This window comes from Ixodes scapularis, unplaced genomic scaffold (genome assembly GCF_016920785.2).
Source record: "Ixodes scapularis isolate PalLabHiFi unplaced genomic scaffold, ASM1692078v2 PGA_scaffold6__148_contigs__length_123643588, whole genome shotgun sequence".
NCBI lineage: Eukaryota > Metazoa > Arthropoda > Arachnida > Ixodida > Ixodidae > Ixodes > Ixodes scapularis.
Genome location: NW_024609881.1, coordinates 4,233,002 through 4,251,733, shown reverse-complemented (window position 1 = coordinate 4,251,733; position 18,732 = coordinate 4,233,002). Strand labels below are relative to the sequence as shown.

Below are 18,732 nucleotides of genomic sequence, written 5' to 3'. Positions count from 1 at the left end.
TGTGACGTATAATCATTTTACTTTCCTGTAGCATGTACCCCCTACAATAATGCCCCTGTGGCGATGTAGGTACTGTGTAAATAAATAAATAAATAAATAAATGAAACAACAATACACACAGAGGCCACTGCAAATGTTTAAAATTTTGATTAGCGCCACTACTCCGCACTGCGCATGTTTCGTATTTCTATTTGCGCCACTACTCCGGCATGATGTCAACAGTCGAGGCAAAATTTACTGCTGTTTGCGCGGGGCTTGCTTGTTGCTCCGGTTGTGCGGGGTCTGTTCAGCAAGGGCAGGGACATGTTCGCCATCAAACGAGGGAAACTTTCAGACACCATTTTCAAGAAGCAACTGCTACTAAGTTACAATAAAAAGTAAAAAGCATACTTCTTAAAATTTATGCTATAAAACTTGGTGAGGGGCGTCTTCTAGTTACTTTTTAAAAGAAACTAACGAGTTACTCTTTTGTTGCGAGAACTGTAATGGTAACTTCACTACTTTTTTCTAAAAGTAACTGTAACTGTAATGAATTACTTTTTAAAAGTAACTTACCCAAGACTGATTTTCTCTCACTTGTGCCAAGATAAACGATATAAAGAATACTAGGTGCAAATTCTTTCAGCATTAAAATCGTAGCACTGGACCTTCAAACCTTTTGGGTGTCCTGAGGGGGGGGGACACCACCCAGAAAAAACAACTTCTGCACAAAAAAGTTGATTTTGAAAAATGCCATGCTTACATCCACCAACATCTAGAGAGTATTCCCAGAAAGTTTCATTAGTTTACACTGTATAGTTAATTTTTTATGAATTATTTTCGGTCCAGCGACGCTGAAGGAAAGGTAGAGAGAGGTTGGAGCACTTTAAACACATTTTTCTCCATTCCACTTATGGCATAAATTTCACATTAGGAAAACTATCGTTTTGTTATTACATAACTTGAATTCCTTTTTATGAGTTTTTCTGGGATGAGGGGAAGTTAACTAGAGCTTGTATTTTTTTTTTATTTTTATCATTTTTCATGCTTAAGAACTAAAATTTTGGACAAAGGATAGAAATCTAAAAAACAGTGTTTGTGATTATGTGGATTTTTGTCATGAAAGATGGCATAATATAGAAATATAGCTCCATAGTTATCTGCTGTGAACTGTCCTAAAGCAATATAACACATGAAAACGCCAAATTTATAAGTAATTTCATTACAATAGTTTTCCTGCGCAGACACGCCCACTTTCATCTTTGAACATTTGCAATTTTTTTTTGTACTTCACCCAAGTTAACAAAGCTTGGCAGAAATGTTCTCAACATCAACGGAAACAAGCCCTGTAAACGGCATTTAAATCAGACAAATGGTTTAAACATTCACCTGTCCCCCTTAAAGCACTAAACCCTGATGAAAAGCTTGCACTGCAGAACTGAGGGCTTCTGGGCTCGAGCCTGCCCTTGCCCATTTCGATCTGGATGGGCACTGTACTGGTGTGTGGTCATGTGTTGGTATGATGCATTATGACCTCCTTGGTATGATCCGTTTAAAGAGCCACGCCAGAAGTGTTACTACACTAGCAAAATTTTTCATTTACAGCATGTAACAATGTTGTAAAAGAAACTGGTAGACGGAACTTGCTGTCTAAACAATGAAATATGACATAACCATTTGACACGATGAAGGTGAAAGAAACGCATGGGAAAACGGAGGGAAAGCATTCGAGCTAAATGAGTTTATTCGCTGGGTATCAAATTGTTCTGTGAGAGCTCACACAACGGGCTTTAGAGGTTTCTTTTCATCATTGTCCGTGAACTTGTAGCCTCCACCTAAAGCAAAAGTAACGAGCAAAATATTACAACAGAAGAAAGCGATTGGATGACGGATAACTACTTACTGGCTTCAAAACAGAGCCACCCCACGTTATAGAATCCGAGTATAAACGAAAGACAAAGCATTTTTCGGCGTTTCCTCAAGAAATAATATATATAAGAAAAGCTTTCGTACTGAAGAACCTATCCAATTCAACTAACTGAGGTTATGTTAGAACATTCACAACTATTAGTCACTGCTACCCACTGATATGTGAAATTAACCAATCGACCTTTCGCTGACCACCGAAATGCTGTAGAGTCCTCCAAAACCGCTAGTGGCAGGTGTCGCTTCACCACAATACGTGCGTGTCACAGTGGGAGTGTACTCATGCCCCCAACCAGCTGGAACTATTTGATCAATCAAAAATGTTGCTCTAAATTTTTCACATACTTCAATTCAATTCGAGGACCATATCAAAGATGCCATTTATAGATTGTATATCTGAATGGCCAGAAGACTGGTGCACATATAATTGCCTCTGCTCATTTCTTTGTTGGAGAGATATGCGAGTCTTTTGTTTATCAGAATATTATTGATGTAGCTATAGTAGGCAACAGGCTAGGAACCCAGTTGAAGCTCCACCTTCAGCATGCGCTCGTTGGCTTCCACCGAGCTTTGACTGCATGCATGTGCGACAGTGTTATCAAAGGAATGAAAACGACGCTGGAGGCAGAGCATCTGCTACCAGCATTCTTAACCTGTCATCGAGTATAAGTCTAGTGCAAGGCTGGGAAATATTGCGATATAGTACAAATGTATCGCGATAGTATGTTTGAGATACTTTTGGGTATCTGTATTTCTGTATCGAGATACATTTGAAAAATGTATTTGTACCTCAGTAAAACATATTTACAATGTATCGTGATACTCTTCCAGTCTTTGGTACCTCGTTACATCTGTTGTCGAAAATTACCTGTCGGGAATTTTTGATAAACTCAAAACCACCTTTTAGTCGCGAGGGGTCCCCAACTTTTTGCTATGAACCCACCATCTTGAGACCCTTTACAGGCGGGAAACCTGAAGAGAAAGGCCAATATATCCCAAACAGTTGCCACCAGAGGCGTAGACTTTCCATTTCCCGGGGGGGGGGGGGCAGGCTGAGAAGTTCTCCGGGGGGGGGCGCGTTACCTTCTCGCCAAAACTGGAGATTGAAGCTAACGAAAGCATGCTGGGATTCCATTACCCATGTATTTTGTCAATAAAGGCAACGTGGTTGTTATTTTGTTTACATGCCACTACTAGAAGCTCGTTACATGGCACATAAACAGCATCTCGGTAAGGATCATGGCCCGGATCTCACCAGGGGGGCATGAGCCCCAATGCCCGCCTGTAGTCTACGCCTATGGTCGCCACAACATGAGCACTACCATTTGCATTTGCCATGAACTGCTCCCTTTGCATTTACCACAGTTCAGGACAATATTTATTTCTGTACGTATCCGTATCTGCATTCCGAGATAGTTTTTTGCCGTTTTTACAGAACTATCCGAGTAATCTATTCATTACATCAAAGACAATCTCAGTATCCTTATGCTGGCCTTATAATGCATGTATCTCAGTATTTCTATTCCGGAATATTTTTTTAGTATCTCTGCCCACCCTCGTCTAGTGCACTGACAATCCTATTTGAGCGTGCACGTGAGGGCTGGTGCAGGCACTTGCGACCGCTTGTGCCTGCACCAACATCTTGGGATCTCTTACAAAGAAAGAACACCATCTATCGGATCCAAAAATTGGCATTTTCGTATATTTCCTATATTGTCGTCCTTTCTTGGATCGGAAAAACTTTCGACAATGGGATAAACGACCATTTCCCATAAACGGCACATACATTTTATTTCGGCATTGTACCGCAAAACCTTCGCTTTAGTGGAATGCAGTACGGGGGCCACGTACCCATAGATGGCGCCAGTGTGCTCTCTTGTTGTAAGAGATCGTAAAAACTTAGTCGCGAGCAAACGCGAGCGCGGGAACGGAACGACTGCTTAGTTAGGCTCACAGAAGACGTGTATGCCACAGCTGGTTGGATCGCAGGGGTAGCTCTTTCCCTGGCAGACTCCCTCGTTGCTGACGCTCGGGTAGCCGTACATGAGCCAGCACCGGCCGAAGCAGCGGGCGCAGTCCCTGTTCACTCTGTTCTTGGAGCAATGCGGGCTCTTGGGGAGCACGGAGAAAAAGCAACGCCAGTTTGTCGAGAGGTCTCACGTGTTTACTCGAGTTTTGCACCGTTTGCAGCATTTAACTTTTTAATTTGTCCGTCAGGATGAATGATAGTCTTTCACCTAAAACTCTGTTTTCTGGCCAAGTATTGGAAAGCAAAGGAATGAAATGACCAGAAAAATGCTTCTGTAAATGGAAATGTCCTCTAATGTGTAATAATTTGCCTTTGAAGTCTCGTAGGGACACTGACAGCTCTGCCAAGGTTTTTATTTGTACATGACAGGTGCATGACATGGCTACTCAAAACACGATTTGCGGCTCAAAATTTGTTTTTTTTTTCCTTCCGAAAATTGCTGATCGAGAGCTGGCTGGTTTGAGTCACGCTCACTCTCTTCTCCGTGGTCACGTACCCTTTAGACACAACCACCAAATATAATCAAAGTCGTGGGTCATCAAAAACACACACTCAATATTAAAAAAAAAAAAAAAAATGAAACCCATTTTTTGCGGTTTTTAAGAAGCTGCAAATACATTGATTGGTGTCGCGGGCTGGACGGCTGAACGAAGTGGACTAAGCGATGGCAGCAGATGACGGGCGTGAAACCTATACTTAAACTGTTGTTCGTGGTACCAGCAAATCTGTCTAGCTTTGAAAGAGAAATTTTTTACCGATCAATACAATTAGGATTTATTGGGTACGACGCTCCCGACCACCAAGCTGATTCATGCGAAGACGTCGCCGAGTCGTCGCCCCTTTTCCTGGCTGAAGACATTGCTTGTCTTACGAACACGAATTGAGCTTGAGACGCGCAAATGTCAAGCATGAGAGTGCGTACTTGGTGTTGAATATGGATGCATACGATTACTTTACTAGGTGCGAATATGGCCAATGCATGGTGGTACCCGACTTTGATCCTGGGGAGTGTCAATTTGCAGCAGGGAATTGGCAACAAACTTTCTTATCTACAGTGGACTGGCCGCATTACTGCGAACGAGGAGTTCCCTTTCGTCTGCTGGACCATTACAATCTTAAAACTGTCGTCTGCTTCGCATGACCAAAAGAGCAGAGGAAAAAAAAGCGGTCTGGTGTTCGTGTTTACGTGATGTCCAGCAACTCTCTCCTCCTCCCGATGTCTCCATCCTCTATTAAAAAAAAAAAAGTCAACATTTTGCGCCATTACTACACGCTCGTGTCTTGGTTTCTGTTTCAAGCAGTAGTGTTTTTCGGCTTTATTAAAAATATACATGACTTTGTAGCAAAATATTGATTGTGTAGAGTTCCGATATCATATTGAATCGCCTGGCAAAAAATAAATATAAATTCTTAGGGGGGGGGGGAAGGGGGGGCTTTATAACAAAACAAAAATTTTTTTTTTTTTTTTTTGCTTTTGGTATGCATTTTTAATGTAAGTTCTGAAAGGCTTTGATAATTCTCTCATGCATCTCAATCATCGTAAAACTAAAAGGAGCTTGGAATAATGGGCGTGTTCCTTGAATTTAATCCTAGAGGTATCTAACAGGATTTGTGTTTTGTACTCAGTGTCAATATTTAGATAAATGCACTCTTTAAATATTTCCATCGCTGTTGGACTCGTCTCTCCTAATCCAATTTAAGCTTGTCAAAAAATTGTAAGAGACAAGCCATGACGTATATCGTTCCAGTAGTAATAATCACCAAACAATAAAAAATAAGAAAAACAAGCTTATTTTTTTTAGCATTTCTTTGTACCAAAAAGCCAAGCCAGCCCCTCTAAAAAGTATAATCTAATTTTCATGCACTGTTTGATCTGTAGCTCACCTCCCTAAGGCATAATGTGGGATCACAGTACTTCCAGGAACCGTGCTGAAAGTCCTTCAACTGCTCAGCAAGACGCTGAAGATTTCCACAGGCTGATTCTCCTGAAAACGACATACCATATTTCCAGCGTATAGTCTGCGGGAGCAAGCTTGAGCTGATCAAAAAAGGAAGCTTGTATCATACAGAAATTATCATGAACATTTTCAGTAATTCACAAAATCTGTTCTTTGTAATGAATGATCTCGATATAAACAAAGCCTTCTGTGGTCCGCATAGCATTAACTTTGAAACATGTATACCTAGTTGAGAAAATATGGTACAATTATATTTTTAAGCTGAGGGTCATTCCTCAGTCTGGCACACATCATTAGGACTCTAGTAAAGCAATTCCCCCAAGGAGGCTAGAAGGGTACGAGAGGGCATGACGTCGGCTGCGTAACCTCCACAAGCCATGCTCCCTTGATGCCTTGCCTCTTTCTCATTTTACTCCTTACTTTCCTCACTTACCATGCTAACGTGACCGCATCACGTGACCGTAGCTAGCCTTAGTCTTGCTATGGTGTGCTAGAATACACCACAGTCTAGCCTTCAATCTGATAAAACCTACCGGACGGAGCGCGCGCAAGCCTGCAAGGAGTCCTTCTACAATCAACCATCCACCTCACATGTAACATGTCACGCGCACCAATCGCCAGAGAGATCTGCGGTCACGCTGGGCACAAAATCGTTTAAACTTTTTATGACTAGGCTTCACCAATATTGCAACGTGCCCCCTCCTAGTACTTATAACCTTCTTGAATTCCCGCATAAATGTCTCATTTGCTCCTTTTTGGACGTTTTCTTTTTCTGGAAATACCAAAGAATAGTGAACATCAAGAGATGCTGTCAAGGTGACCTGAGGGGGTCACGTGACCCCCCGAGGTCACGTGACCCCCTCAAATCACGTGTCCCCCCTCAGGTCACGTGTCCCCCCTCAGGTCACGTGACCCGCCTCAGATCACGTTACCCCCTGAGGCCACGTGACCTGAGGGGGGACACGTGACCTGAGGGAGTCACGTGACCCCCTCAGGTCACGTGTCCCCCCTCAGGTCACGTGACCCCCCTCAGGTCACATGTCCCCCCTCAGGTCACGTGACCCGCCTCAGATCACGTTACCCCCTGAGGCCACGTGACCTGAGGGGAGTCACGTGACACCCCCTCAGGTCACGTGACCCCCTTAGGTCACGTGACCCCCTCAGGTCACGTGTCCCCCCTCAGGTCACGTTACCCCCCGAGGCCACGTGACCCCACTGAGGCCATGTGACCCCCTGAGGTCACGTGACCCCCCCCCCCCCCCCCCCCGAGTTCACGTGATCACGTGACCCCCCTGAAGTCACGCGACCCCCGAGGTCACGTGACCTCAAGGAGTCGCCTATCCCTCAGTACGCTTCCATCTTCCTCCTCAAGAGCTGCGCTCTAACCGGCGTTACAGGGAATTGTAAACGGCTTTCATTTTTATTTAAAAGCTTCCTTCAGTCAGAAGTTTCAAGTAAAAACCAAAACACTTCCCATAGGAGTAAGGGTTTCTGAAATATAAAAGTGAAAAAAGGGTTCTTGTGGGACAATGCATTTTCGGTTTGTTTTATATATTTATATTTTACAGTAAACCAAAAGGAATGTCAATAAGCACTGTATCTGTGTGTTTCTTCTGCTTGTCCCTGTCTCTTTGCGTGCTTTTAATTTTCCCATAACGTGAACCAGTTCGCCCAATTACAAACACGGCAATACTCCACAAGTTGAAATACAACGCAACTCAATGTCACTTTAGACTTCACACCGCCGAAAAGAAAACCCGCTACCTCCGGGCACTATGTGCAGTGCTGGGACTAACCTATCGCCACTAGATAAGCTTCAGCTATGCCTCGGCGTAATGACACTTTAGACTCGTTGCCCAAATTCATTATTGCCAGTTAACCAGTTTAATTCAAATTTCTGGCAATGATTTTTTGTCGTCCAAAACGTTGGAACAGTTTATGACGAAGCAAAACGAGTTTGCCCGAGCTTTCAAAGACTGTACCTAAGGCTCGGGAGGTCTCATTTTCTGATTGCAACTAGAGCCGCCACGCTCAAAATATTGGCACTCCAATCCCCCTTTTCTTGTGGATGACGCCATTTTGGTGCTTAGAGCAGAGTGGGCACAATGCGGAAAGCAAGTCGTCTGCCTCTTGCTCAGGAGTTGCGGTGACATCAGAAAGACGCTGAGCTCCGATTGGTTCTGATTGAAGAATAGTGGGCAGACGTCAAAGCAAGCTGCCTCGAGGTCTACCCACTATCCTTCATTCAGGACCAGTCAGAGCTCGGTGTTCTGACGTCATTACAGCCCGACAAAAGAAGCAGACGAACTTGGGCTCCACTCCGCATACACTACTTTAAAAAAAATCCCTGCATGCAGTGCTGCACGCATTGCATTATGGGGCCTCTTTGGTCATGGTAGGGTGTACTACACCCTAGCCATGGAAAAGAGTGGCATGGTTTCAATTTCGATCGCTACATTGACTGAGTGGTGCTTCTTAGCACTGCATAAAAATAAAGTCGGCGCTTGCTTACTGCACTCGTTCGTTTTCGTGGGAGCACCCGTTGAAAGACGAACCTCCAGCGGTAAGGGCCCGCCTAGACTTAGCGAGGAGTAGAAGTATGGCTGGCTACGTCCCACACCTTTCTGGCAGCCTGGCTACAACCCAGGTCACAAATAATTTAAGGAGCCTAGGACACTGAGACGATGAAACAGGCTGATGGCCCAGTACATGTCTTCTTCCTTTGTTCACCCGTGCACAAACCTGGTACCTTGGGAGACCCCAAGAAATGTGCCCCAGCATTCTATTTGTATTTGCAGGTAACACCTACGGTATTATAAATTTAAGGAAAGTCACATATTTGAAAATGCATGCACCGTATTTGTTCATGATGGGGTGTCGTGAATTGAGGTAGGCACATCGAAACCGACACTGTGACCATTGGGTTCTCAAGATGTTATGTGCGGCACTGTGCCGCTAGGATCGCTTCAATTTTGCAAGATGTCCATAAGTGCCATTCACTGGGTGCCATACTTGAGCGCAGCGTTCACAGCGCATGCTCAAAACCATACCCCACTTATCTTCCGAGAAGACTCACAATCTTGGTGGTGTGAAGTGCACGTTCCAAAAGCATTGTGGAAGCTCACTCTGAGCTCGCGCTCTGCGACAGCGGACACAAGTACGGCCACCAGTGAATACCACCTATTGGCGATCATCGAGAATCGAAAATGTAATTTCTTGAGGGTTGAATTCGGCATCAGAAGCCCAGGCAATATTGTTTTGCTTTGTAGCGTACTGGTTCGACATTTCTGGAGGGCAGAAAACCTGTGCGAATTCGAACAAGGCTCGAGATGCCTGGCAACAGCGAATTTAAGCATCACGATGGCTGAAGTGTAGTTACTCTGAAGCTTAGCTTATCTAGTGGTTCTAATCATAACCATTGCCAATATAGACCCTTTTCGAAAACCCCATCGAGCAACACTGGCGGCCGCAACTTCTTGGGCACCAAGCATGCGATTGGATCTGAGTCTTTGTCGAACGCTGACGCGACACTCGCACTAACCGACAAAATGGCGGCGCCCGTAAGAAAGCTTGAGAATGGAGCGCCGATGCCCGGGCCACCTACTGTGCCGGATGAAGTTGCCGTTGAAGGCCTCGGGCGCCGTGAACGTCTTCGGCTTGGGGCCCTCAAGCGAAGCCGGGCCGTCGACCGGCATGCAGACGATGCCGCTCCTGTTGTGCGTCTTCAGGTACTGGCACCTGTAGCGCACTGCCCGTGGCTCTGAGACCGCCAAGAAGACGCCCAAGGTCAGCAGTGCTGCAACCGCTGCTCTTTTGCTGGCTGCATCATGCCGCCGACGGGACCGGTTGGCCTCCCTAGTACTTTGACACAATTTTGCTGTGCCCCCCCCTTACTGCGAATTTTGTTTACTTTTACTTCTTTCACTTCTAGCTCAGCCTGGATGAGCCATGGTTTTCATCTTCTTTTGTTTGTTTTCAGAGTATGATGCAAAATAGAGGGGCATTAATTCTTTCGAGCTTTGTTTAGACTCGAGTCTATAGTTTGGACTTTGGAAATCAGATTACGTATGTACTTATTATAGTGATGTGCAAATAGTGGATACGAGTTCAAAGAGAATTTAAAGCAAATAGTGTTTTTTTCAAGCTTTTCATTACTGCACCATACTAAACGAAAACCCATCTGAACTCGTAAAGGTTGTTCCCAAGCTTCCTTGTCCATGCCTAGGATAAATAAATTTTAATCTAGCTATATTTATATTCTCACGAATGACAGATGATGGGGTCACGAACAAACAGAAACTAAGCGTCTAATTTAATAAACTTGTGCCAAAAAAATAAAAACTAAAAAAATGTTTACAAATCTCTGTAATGTGAAATTGGAGAGCAGCTCTTGACGAGGAGGGGGGAGGGTACGAGGGGGTGTGTATGCTCCTCCTCCTCCTCCTTCGTACCCTCCCTTCCTCCCAGTTTCCCCGCTAAATTTAGCGGGAAAATTGATGTCACGTGACCTCAAAACCAATTCAGTTTCCCCGCTAAATTTAGCAGGAAAAATGACGTCACATGACTTTGTGTCACGTCACTCATGAACAAATTCAGTTTCAGTGCCTCGACCGTTCTCAAACTATACGTTCTGAACATTGAATAGGCTCCACGGTTTTCCGTTTTTGAATCTTTTACTTTCATAAAAAAAGATAAACAACACGCAGCGGCGGGAATTGAACCTGGGCCACCTGCGTGTGAGCCAAACGTGCTGCCGACTCGGCTACGTAAGCGTGCTAGAACATGCATTTCCTACATTAGAATGGTAAGTAAACAATGCATTTGACATAAAATTAAGCCTACAAATATGCACAGCTATACCTATACTCCGTTTCACTCGAGTATGTTGTACTGCTGCAAAATCTACAAGTGCGAGCACATAGCCTTGGCAGCTTATATCTCAAAAGATGCCCCACCCTACCCGTGCCGATCGACGCTGCCAGATAACTCAACCCTTCCAGAGATGAAGTCGTTTTTGTGCTTTGTTCCGAACATTTTTGTTTCTTTTCTTGTCCTGAAGCGCGTCAAGTGCATCTCCCGGCACGAGCTCTTGGCATTGACAATGCTACAACGGCATCTTTTTATTGGCTTCCATAATAAACCTGAGACGAAGGAAAAAGAAAAAAACGGACAGTACAACGAAGTGTCTATTAAGTAGAGAAGTAAAGACTTCGTTGTACTGTCCGTTTTTTTATTTTTCCTTCATCAGTTTATTATGGATACCATTCACCAGCTCACCTGTGTTTTTTACCTTTTTATTGGCTATTTTTTGTTCCCAGAGAGCATGTGCAGTGGGCATCGAGTACTACAACATCCCCAAGTTTAAAGGGGCTCGTTAACGCTGTGGCGTAGCTCATCAATAAAGAAAAAAAAAAGCTGTGGCGTAGTTCTGTGGCAACGCCACCACTTCGTACACAGCGGAGCCCGGTTCGATTCCCACGGGCGGCGGGCAATCTTTTTTAAGGATTGCATTAGGGACAACATCAACAACTACTACTACTACTACTACTACATCAATGGACGTCAGGCTTAAAGCCTCACGAGAGGTTTTAAGGCACTCGGTTGCAAGCTGTCGCAAGTTTGAGAACAAGCCTATAGAGATGTGTGTAAACGTAAGTGTGAGCAAATTTTCTACACGATTTGAGTGCGAACAAAAAATTAAGACCATGTGTGCAGGGTCTAGTCATAAGGTGATTGATCAATTACTTTATTAATTTGATTATGTTGAAAAAGAAAGGAAGGCAATTTCTTTGTTACTCCTATGTAAGTTGATTCCCTAATATCTTAATGAAGCATATCCACCACAAAATCGTAACTGAGCTGTGACCTGCAGCAAGGTGCGTTTAGAAACTTTACATAAACCCGAGGCTCAGTCTTGGGCCTTTGTAAAGATGAGCACTCGCCTATATTTAAGCACTACAATATTGCTCCTCCAGTTCGTCTGACCTTGCATGCGCACTGCGTTTATTACGAAGTCCATGGATGATGTGTACCATACCCGTAATCCACTTATGCCAAAAAGTCATATTAAATGAAACAGACATAAAAACATGATCACTTTAGAATGTATAAAAAAGACTCGGTATGTGTAAACTCGGACAGACAAGCTACTCGTGCACCTTAACTTAAAACGAGATCCTCTGCAAGTCGGAAAATCTTTTCCCTCTTCCGAAATGAGAGGGCAAGGTTCAAGGGGGCCTTTAAAAGCAGGAAAGAAGTCCGCACTCTCACCACCCATAGGATGACACTCCCCTTTGATCAAAGAAACTCTGGTGTGGCGGGAATTCGGGCAAGTTGATTGAACACGGTTACAAAGAGTGAACAGTGCCGACATAATGACGGATAAGAGGACAAAGAGAAAAGTGAACAGTACTCCGTCTCTGCATCCTGTCCTCTTGTCCTTCGTTTTCTCGGCGCTGTTTACTCTTCGTAACCATGAACTGTTTTAAGTATGAAAATTCTCCAAAAGACAACAAAAAGAAAGGGGTTGCCTTTATTATTATTATTTTTTTTTGTAAGCAAAACATGTTGTACGGTGACAAGACTTTCAACGACGGTTTCTAAGGAACAGTCCCACGGCGCAGTGTGGGACGGTCAGACTGGAGACGGAATCTGCAGCCTGCACGCCAGTTCCGAGTACGGCCTTCCTTTGGGCCTGGCTGCTCTTTGCTTCACAAACTCCAGGCACCGCACCTGCGCAACAACAGGTCGGGAATACTGCTTGCCCAGCTTGGGACCTTTTTTCAATTCCTGTTAACCGACAAAATTAAACATGAGGGATTTTACGTGTCAAACCGCCAAATCAACGAAGGGTATCTGGCACGTCCCATCGAAGGATTGAGAATTCATTTCAACCACCTGGGAATCTTGACGTGCAGCCGAAGTCTCGGTTACGTGGCTCTTGTCAGATTGCGGGTACCTTGACTGGGATTCGAACCCCCAACCTGGAGATCCGTAGGCTGACACCTCGCCTCGGAGGCGGCCATTCCCATTGGCGGTGTGACCCAAAGTTAACAAAACATTCATAGCTAGCTCATAAATGTTATTGGAGCAACTATTTTCAATCGAATGACTTGGTTATGTTAACGTTGTTTTACGGACTATAGTCCATAAAACACAAGTTAAAAAAGATAAATTTTATGTGGTGCAGACAATCTGTGGTTCCGGACTGGACGAGACATTATTTTTTAAGCTTGTTTATTATGAACTTTGTGAGTGACAGGTTACGGTAATGCTAGTTCTTGTAGGGGTGAAGTTTTTTTGTGTGCTAATAAGGCAAAGCATTTTCAGGGTGTGCTCTGTACAAGGATTGTATGTGTGAACTATGCACTGGGTGCAAACTATCTAAGAAAAAACTTTTTTTTTTCAGCCGAAATTGGTTTTTGCGGATTACACACCGGGTGCAGGCTATGCCCTATTTACTCGCATAATGAATGCACTCGCATAGTGAAAGCACCCCTTACAACAGGTACCAATATTTGGACTTTTTTTTTTTTTTTTCTCTTGTAATCAATGCACCTTTAATTTTTGGCTTTACAAGTCTTGATATGCGTCCAACTTAGCTACCCACCCAGTCCACCAAGCCAATTTTCTTTTGCCGCCAAGCGGTCAGGCCAAGTCAAGCCAAATCAAGCCGCTCTCGTAATGGCTGCAAGTGCGTAGTTGCGGAAGTGATCGACCGTGAAACCGAGCAGCGCGCACACTTGACGAAGCCTGGGTCGAGGAATTGCCCAGCCCCAGACATTCTTCGCCTATCAGATGCATTGATGTCAACAAACACATTGTCGTCTGTGGTCCGCTTTTGGACAGTGAAATCATAAAAGTGGTTAGGCCCGAGACCGGTTGCGTTGCTCTCCGTGCTGAGTGAGCTTCGTAAGGCACTTTTCCTTTGGCAAAGGGCACGCCAAAAGCGCCCTTGAGGGGGACCACTGGTCTTGGAGCTTTTTTTTTTTTTTTTTTTTTTTTATTCTATGACCAAACTGAAACTGCACAAACCAATTCAACTTTTTGTGCTGATTTCATATATCTGGTTGTTTTCTCAGTCAGTAGAATTGTCCTCAATGTAATTAAAACTTGCCTGCCTTTGTTTGGAGGAACGATAGAAAAAAAAACCGCTCAACAAAATATCCTTTTTAACACATGGCTAGATACTACAAAGTGTAGAGCATACAATATTGGAAGCACTTTTAAGATAAACCTATTAGTGATTTTACCATAAATTGAAGTTCATTGCTCAATGCATGGCTAACAAGTAATAGAACAAAAGATTAAATAGAAAATTTTCTAGACTTATATTAGAAAATCTGCTCTCAACATTGTATGCTTCACACTTTTAGCTACACATTTCAGAAAAGGTTATATTTCTATCTGCTCCGGATGCTGAGATATCCATCCTACAAATTTTCCACGAGTCCAAAAATTGTGTCATGTGAAAACAATTGTTTAGAGTCAACTTCAACGCACATTCAGCCCGCATAGACATTATTAATTTATTTATAGCCCAAATATTGATCTGCAAAATTAGAAGCCTGGTAAATTCAGAACCCAACAACAGCCGTCGCTATTTTCAAAAGCATGCAGTCGTAGGACGTTTCTAGCTCCAAAGACCCATGTCCCCCCTTAAAAGGTTCTCAATTTATAAAGCATGGTTATTGTGGCGCACCCCCGACCAGCCATGGGTGTGCCTCCATCACTGGAGACGTGCCACAGTACCTTGCCGTGTCATATTGGCACCTAATATGACATTTGCACGAAGTGTCTAAAGGCAAAGCTTTTACCCCGCGTAATGAATGCACCCCTCAAAGACGTGTAAATTTTCGGGGAATAAAGTGTGTTCATTATGCGAGTAAATATGGTAGTCTGGAAAATGTAGTAGCCGAGTACCTGGAATCAAAAACAGTTAGATGATTCCTTAGAAAGTGACCAGTTCTCCTGTAGAATCTTTAGCAATGTCAATTTATAACATCATTGTTCTTTACATATACAGGGTGTTTCTGAAAAAAAATTAGTAGTTTTTTTTTAACTGCAGAAATGCAAAAATACTCCAAAAGCCGGGAGACGTCATAATTAAAACAAGAACACCGACTTGACATAACAGAAAAAACAACTTCATTAGACGTTTCGCCTCCCATGCGGGAGGCATCATCAGTAGTTACACAGCAAATGCAGGGTTCAACCTAAACTCAACGCTATTTATCACGAATGTCCAAGTAAGCTTCGTGGAGAGGGCCGCGGTTTTTGTTGCACACGGATGTGTCCCTGCGAAGAAACCACGATTCTAGAAGCTTTCGGGGCCCCCATCTGTCCTCTCTCGCCAAGGTCGTCGCGGCCGGAAAGTCGAAAGAATGCCCCATTGTCCACGCATGGTCCACCAGTTCAGTCTTCAGTCGCATCGCGTGGGATGCGTACGTGACGTCACGCTTGTGTTCTTTGAGTCTGGTATCTCTCCTCCGTCCGGTTTCACCAATGTAGGACGCTGGGCAGTCACTGCAGGGGATCTTGTAGATAACGCCTCTTTGGACGTTCGCCGGGGTTGGGTCCTTTGGTTTGGAAACGGAATTTCCAATAGTTCTGTATGGCTTGAAAACAGTTCGGATGCCAAGGGGCCTCAAAGCGCGACTAAGAGGTTCGGAGACTCCTTTGACATAGGGGATGCACACTACGTTCTTATCTCTTTCCCTTTCGCACGGTTCCACATTTTGTTTCATTTTGTTTTTGACCTCGTCAACAAAACGCCTCGGGTAGTGACGTTTCACCAAAGCTCTCTGTAAATGAGTCATCTCATTTGCGCCATGGAGCTCGTTAGATGACACGGTATTTGATCTCTGTACAAACGATCGCACTACTGATTTCTTGTGTTGCACCGGGTGATGGGACAAAAAATCCAAAAAATTATCTGTTTCACATGGTTTGCGGTACACCCCCGTTTCAATCCTGTGGTTCGGCTCGCCTGTCCTTATTACAGATACATCTAGGAAGGGCAATTTGCCCTGCTGTTCTGCCTCGCAAGAAAAGTGTATCGCGGGGTGAACACTGTTTAGCTCCCGGTGGAAATCATTAGCATGACTTTTATCTAAAATGACGAAAGTGTCATCCACATATCGGCGGTAAAATTTTCGTCGCACGAAAACAGGCCGAGGACATGGAAAAGAACAAACAGTCAGAACTGCACAACAAGAAGCTCGCACGGTTAATGCCCCCGGAACCAACTTCCCAGAACGAGAAAAGGACTGTGTTCAACTACTCTTCCAAGGAATTGACGGACCACCACGTGAGTCTTCTTTCAAAAGGTCTCAACTTTGCAATGGCACCTCGATACGTCCCCAAGCGTGACTTCATTGTCGAAATCGAGGAGAAACTCTGCCACATATCTAGCGAGACTGGCGTCAACCTTGCCCAAAGTCGAGTGTTGTCCATTTTGAACAATGCCAAGTCGCCGCAGCCAAACCTGGACCAGCATGAACGCAAGGCGTTGCAGGAGTTGAGAGCTGATGAGTCGATCGTCATTGTACGTGCTGATAAGGGTGGGGGAACGGTGATTCTCGACAAGACCGATTACGACCAGAAAATGTATAACGTTCTTAGTAATCCCGCACACTTTGTCAAACTAGCTCGCGACCCAACTGGGAAAACTGAACGTTCGTTAGTTGATCATCTCTGGGAACTTCGAAAGAAGGGTAGGATAAATGATTCTCTGTACCGCCGCCTTTTTTCCTCCGACGGATGCACACCTAAAATGTACGGCCTACCTAAAGTGCACAAACCAGAATGTCCTCTCCGCCCGATTGTATCCTTTATCGGTAGCCCCACGTACGACCTGTCAAAATATTTGGTAGAGCTACTGGCGCCGGTGACAGGGAAAAATGGTCTTTGTGTGCAGAACTCCCAAAAATTCGTTCAGTTAGTCCGCGCCCAGACCCTCCTTCCGAATGAAGGCATGTTTTCTTTTGATGTAGTTTCCCTTTTCACTAATGTTCCTAACGATGTTGCCATTGATGTCGCACGCGAGCGTCTACTTGATGATCAAAGCCTAAGAGCACGCACGTCACTTCACATTCATGATATAATTTTACTTTTGCGTTTTTGCTTAAACCAATGTTTTTTCGCCTTCCGTGGGGAGACGTATCATCAGGTGAACGGGTGTCCGATGGGGAGCCCGGTATCCGTCAGTGTTGCCAATCTCGTTATGGAGCATATTGAGGAGAAAGTGCTGAAAAAAGTTCTGTTCCCGGTCAAATTTTACCGCCGATATGTGGATGACACTTTCGTCATTTTAGATAAAAGTCATGCTAATGATTTCCACCGGGAGCTAAACAGTGTTCACCCCGCGATACACTTTTCTTGCGAGGCAGAACAGCAGGGCAAATAGCCCTTCCTAGATGTATCTGTAATGAGGACAGGCGAGCCGAACCACAGGATTGGAACGGGGGTGTACCGCAAACCATGTGAAACAGATAATTTTTTGGATTTTTTGTCCCATCACTTAGTGCAACACAAGAAATCAGTAGTGCGATCGTTTGTACAGAGATCAAATACCGTGTCATCTAACGAACTCCATGGCGCAAATGAGATGACTCATTTACAGAGAGCTTTGGTGAAACGTCACTACCCGAGGCGTTTTGTTGACGAGGTCAAAAACAAAATGAAACAAAATGTGGAACCGTGCGAAAGGGAAAGAGATAAGAATGTAGTGTGCATCCCCCATGTCAAAGGAGTCTCCGAACCTCTTAGTCGCGCTTTGAGGCCCCTTGGCATCCGAACTGTTTTCAAGCCATACAGAACTATTGGAAATTCCGTTTCCAAACCAAAGGACCCAACCCCGGCGAACGTCCAAAGAGGCGTTATCTACAAGATCCCCTGCAGTGACTGCCCAGCGTCCTACATTGGTGAAACCGGACAGAGGAGAGATACCAGACTCAAAGAACACAAGCGTGACGTCACGTACGCATCCCACGCGACGCGACTGAAGACTGAACTGGTGGACCATGCGTGGACAATGGGGCATTCTTTCAAATTTCCGGCCGCGACGACCTTGGCGAGAAAGGACAGATGGGGGCACCGAAAGCTTCTAGAATTGTGGTTTCTTCGCAGGGACACATCCGTGTGCAACAAAAACCGCGGTCCTCTCCACGAAGCTTACACGGACATTCGTGATAAATAGCGTTGAGTTTAGGTTGAACCCTGCATTTGCTGTGTAACTACTGATGATGCCTCCCGCATGGGAGGTGAAACGTCTAATGAAGTTGTTTTTTCTGTTATGTCAAGTCGGTGTTCTTGTTTTAATTATAACTGCAGAAATAAACTATGGACTGCAGAATGCTGAGTCCCTGTCCAAATGTCGTTCAAGCGGTCCAGATTAGATGCCAAAGTTTCAGAGCTTACCATTATCTAATTCAAGATTTATAGCATTGTGCGAATACTCAAATTTTTTAATATTAGTTTCGAATAATATTCTATTCGATATTCGCCTCGAGGTGAGCTGCGATATTCATACTTTTCAAAGTGTTGATTGCAGCGGGTCAAGTACATTGAGTTCGCTACTCATTGAGCACTTGTGCACCAGTGGCGTAGCCAGCGGGGAAGCTCATAAGGCGTCAGCACCCCCCTGAAATCCAGCCGACCCTATAATATATGGATACATTTTGATGCACCCACCCTTCCCTCCACACCCCAGGTCATAAACGTCTCAGCCACCTTAAACCTCCCGCCTCCCCTCCCCAAGAAAAAAAAAAAAAAATTCTTGGTTATGTTATTGCTGTGCACTGCAATACCAACAAAGCACGCTGGCTCCGTAAGTATTGC

The 18,732-nt window shown here is 44.5% G+C and overlaps 1 protein-coding gene across 1 annotated transcript in view; it reads right to left on the bottom strand.

The window, feature by feature from the left end:
• Positions 1-12,408: 12,408 nt before the first annotated feature.
• LOC8037786 (VPS35 endosomal protein-sorting factor-like) overlaps positions 12,409-18,732 on the bottom strand; it is a 92,305-nt gene continuing 85,981 nt past the window's right edge. The window contains exon 25 of the mRNA XM_029993274.4: positions 12,409-12,624. Coding sequence (XP_029849134.1) covers positions 12,526-12,624 — 99 coding nt within the window. The 3' untranslated portion in view covers positions 12,409-12,525. The remainder of the gene's footprint in view (positions 12,625-18,732) is intronic.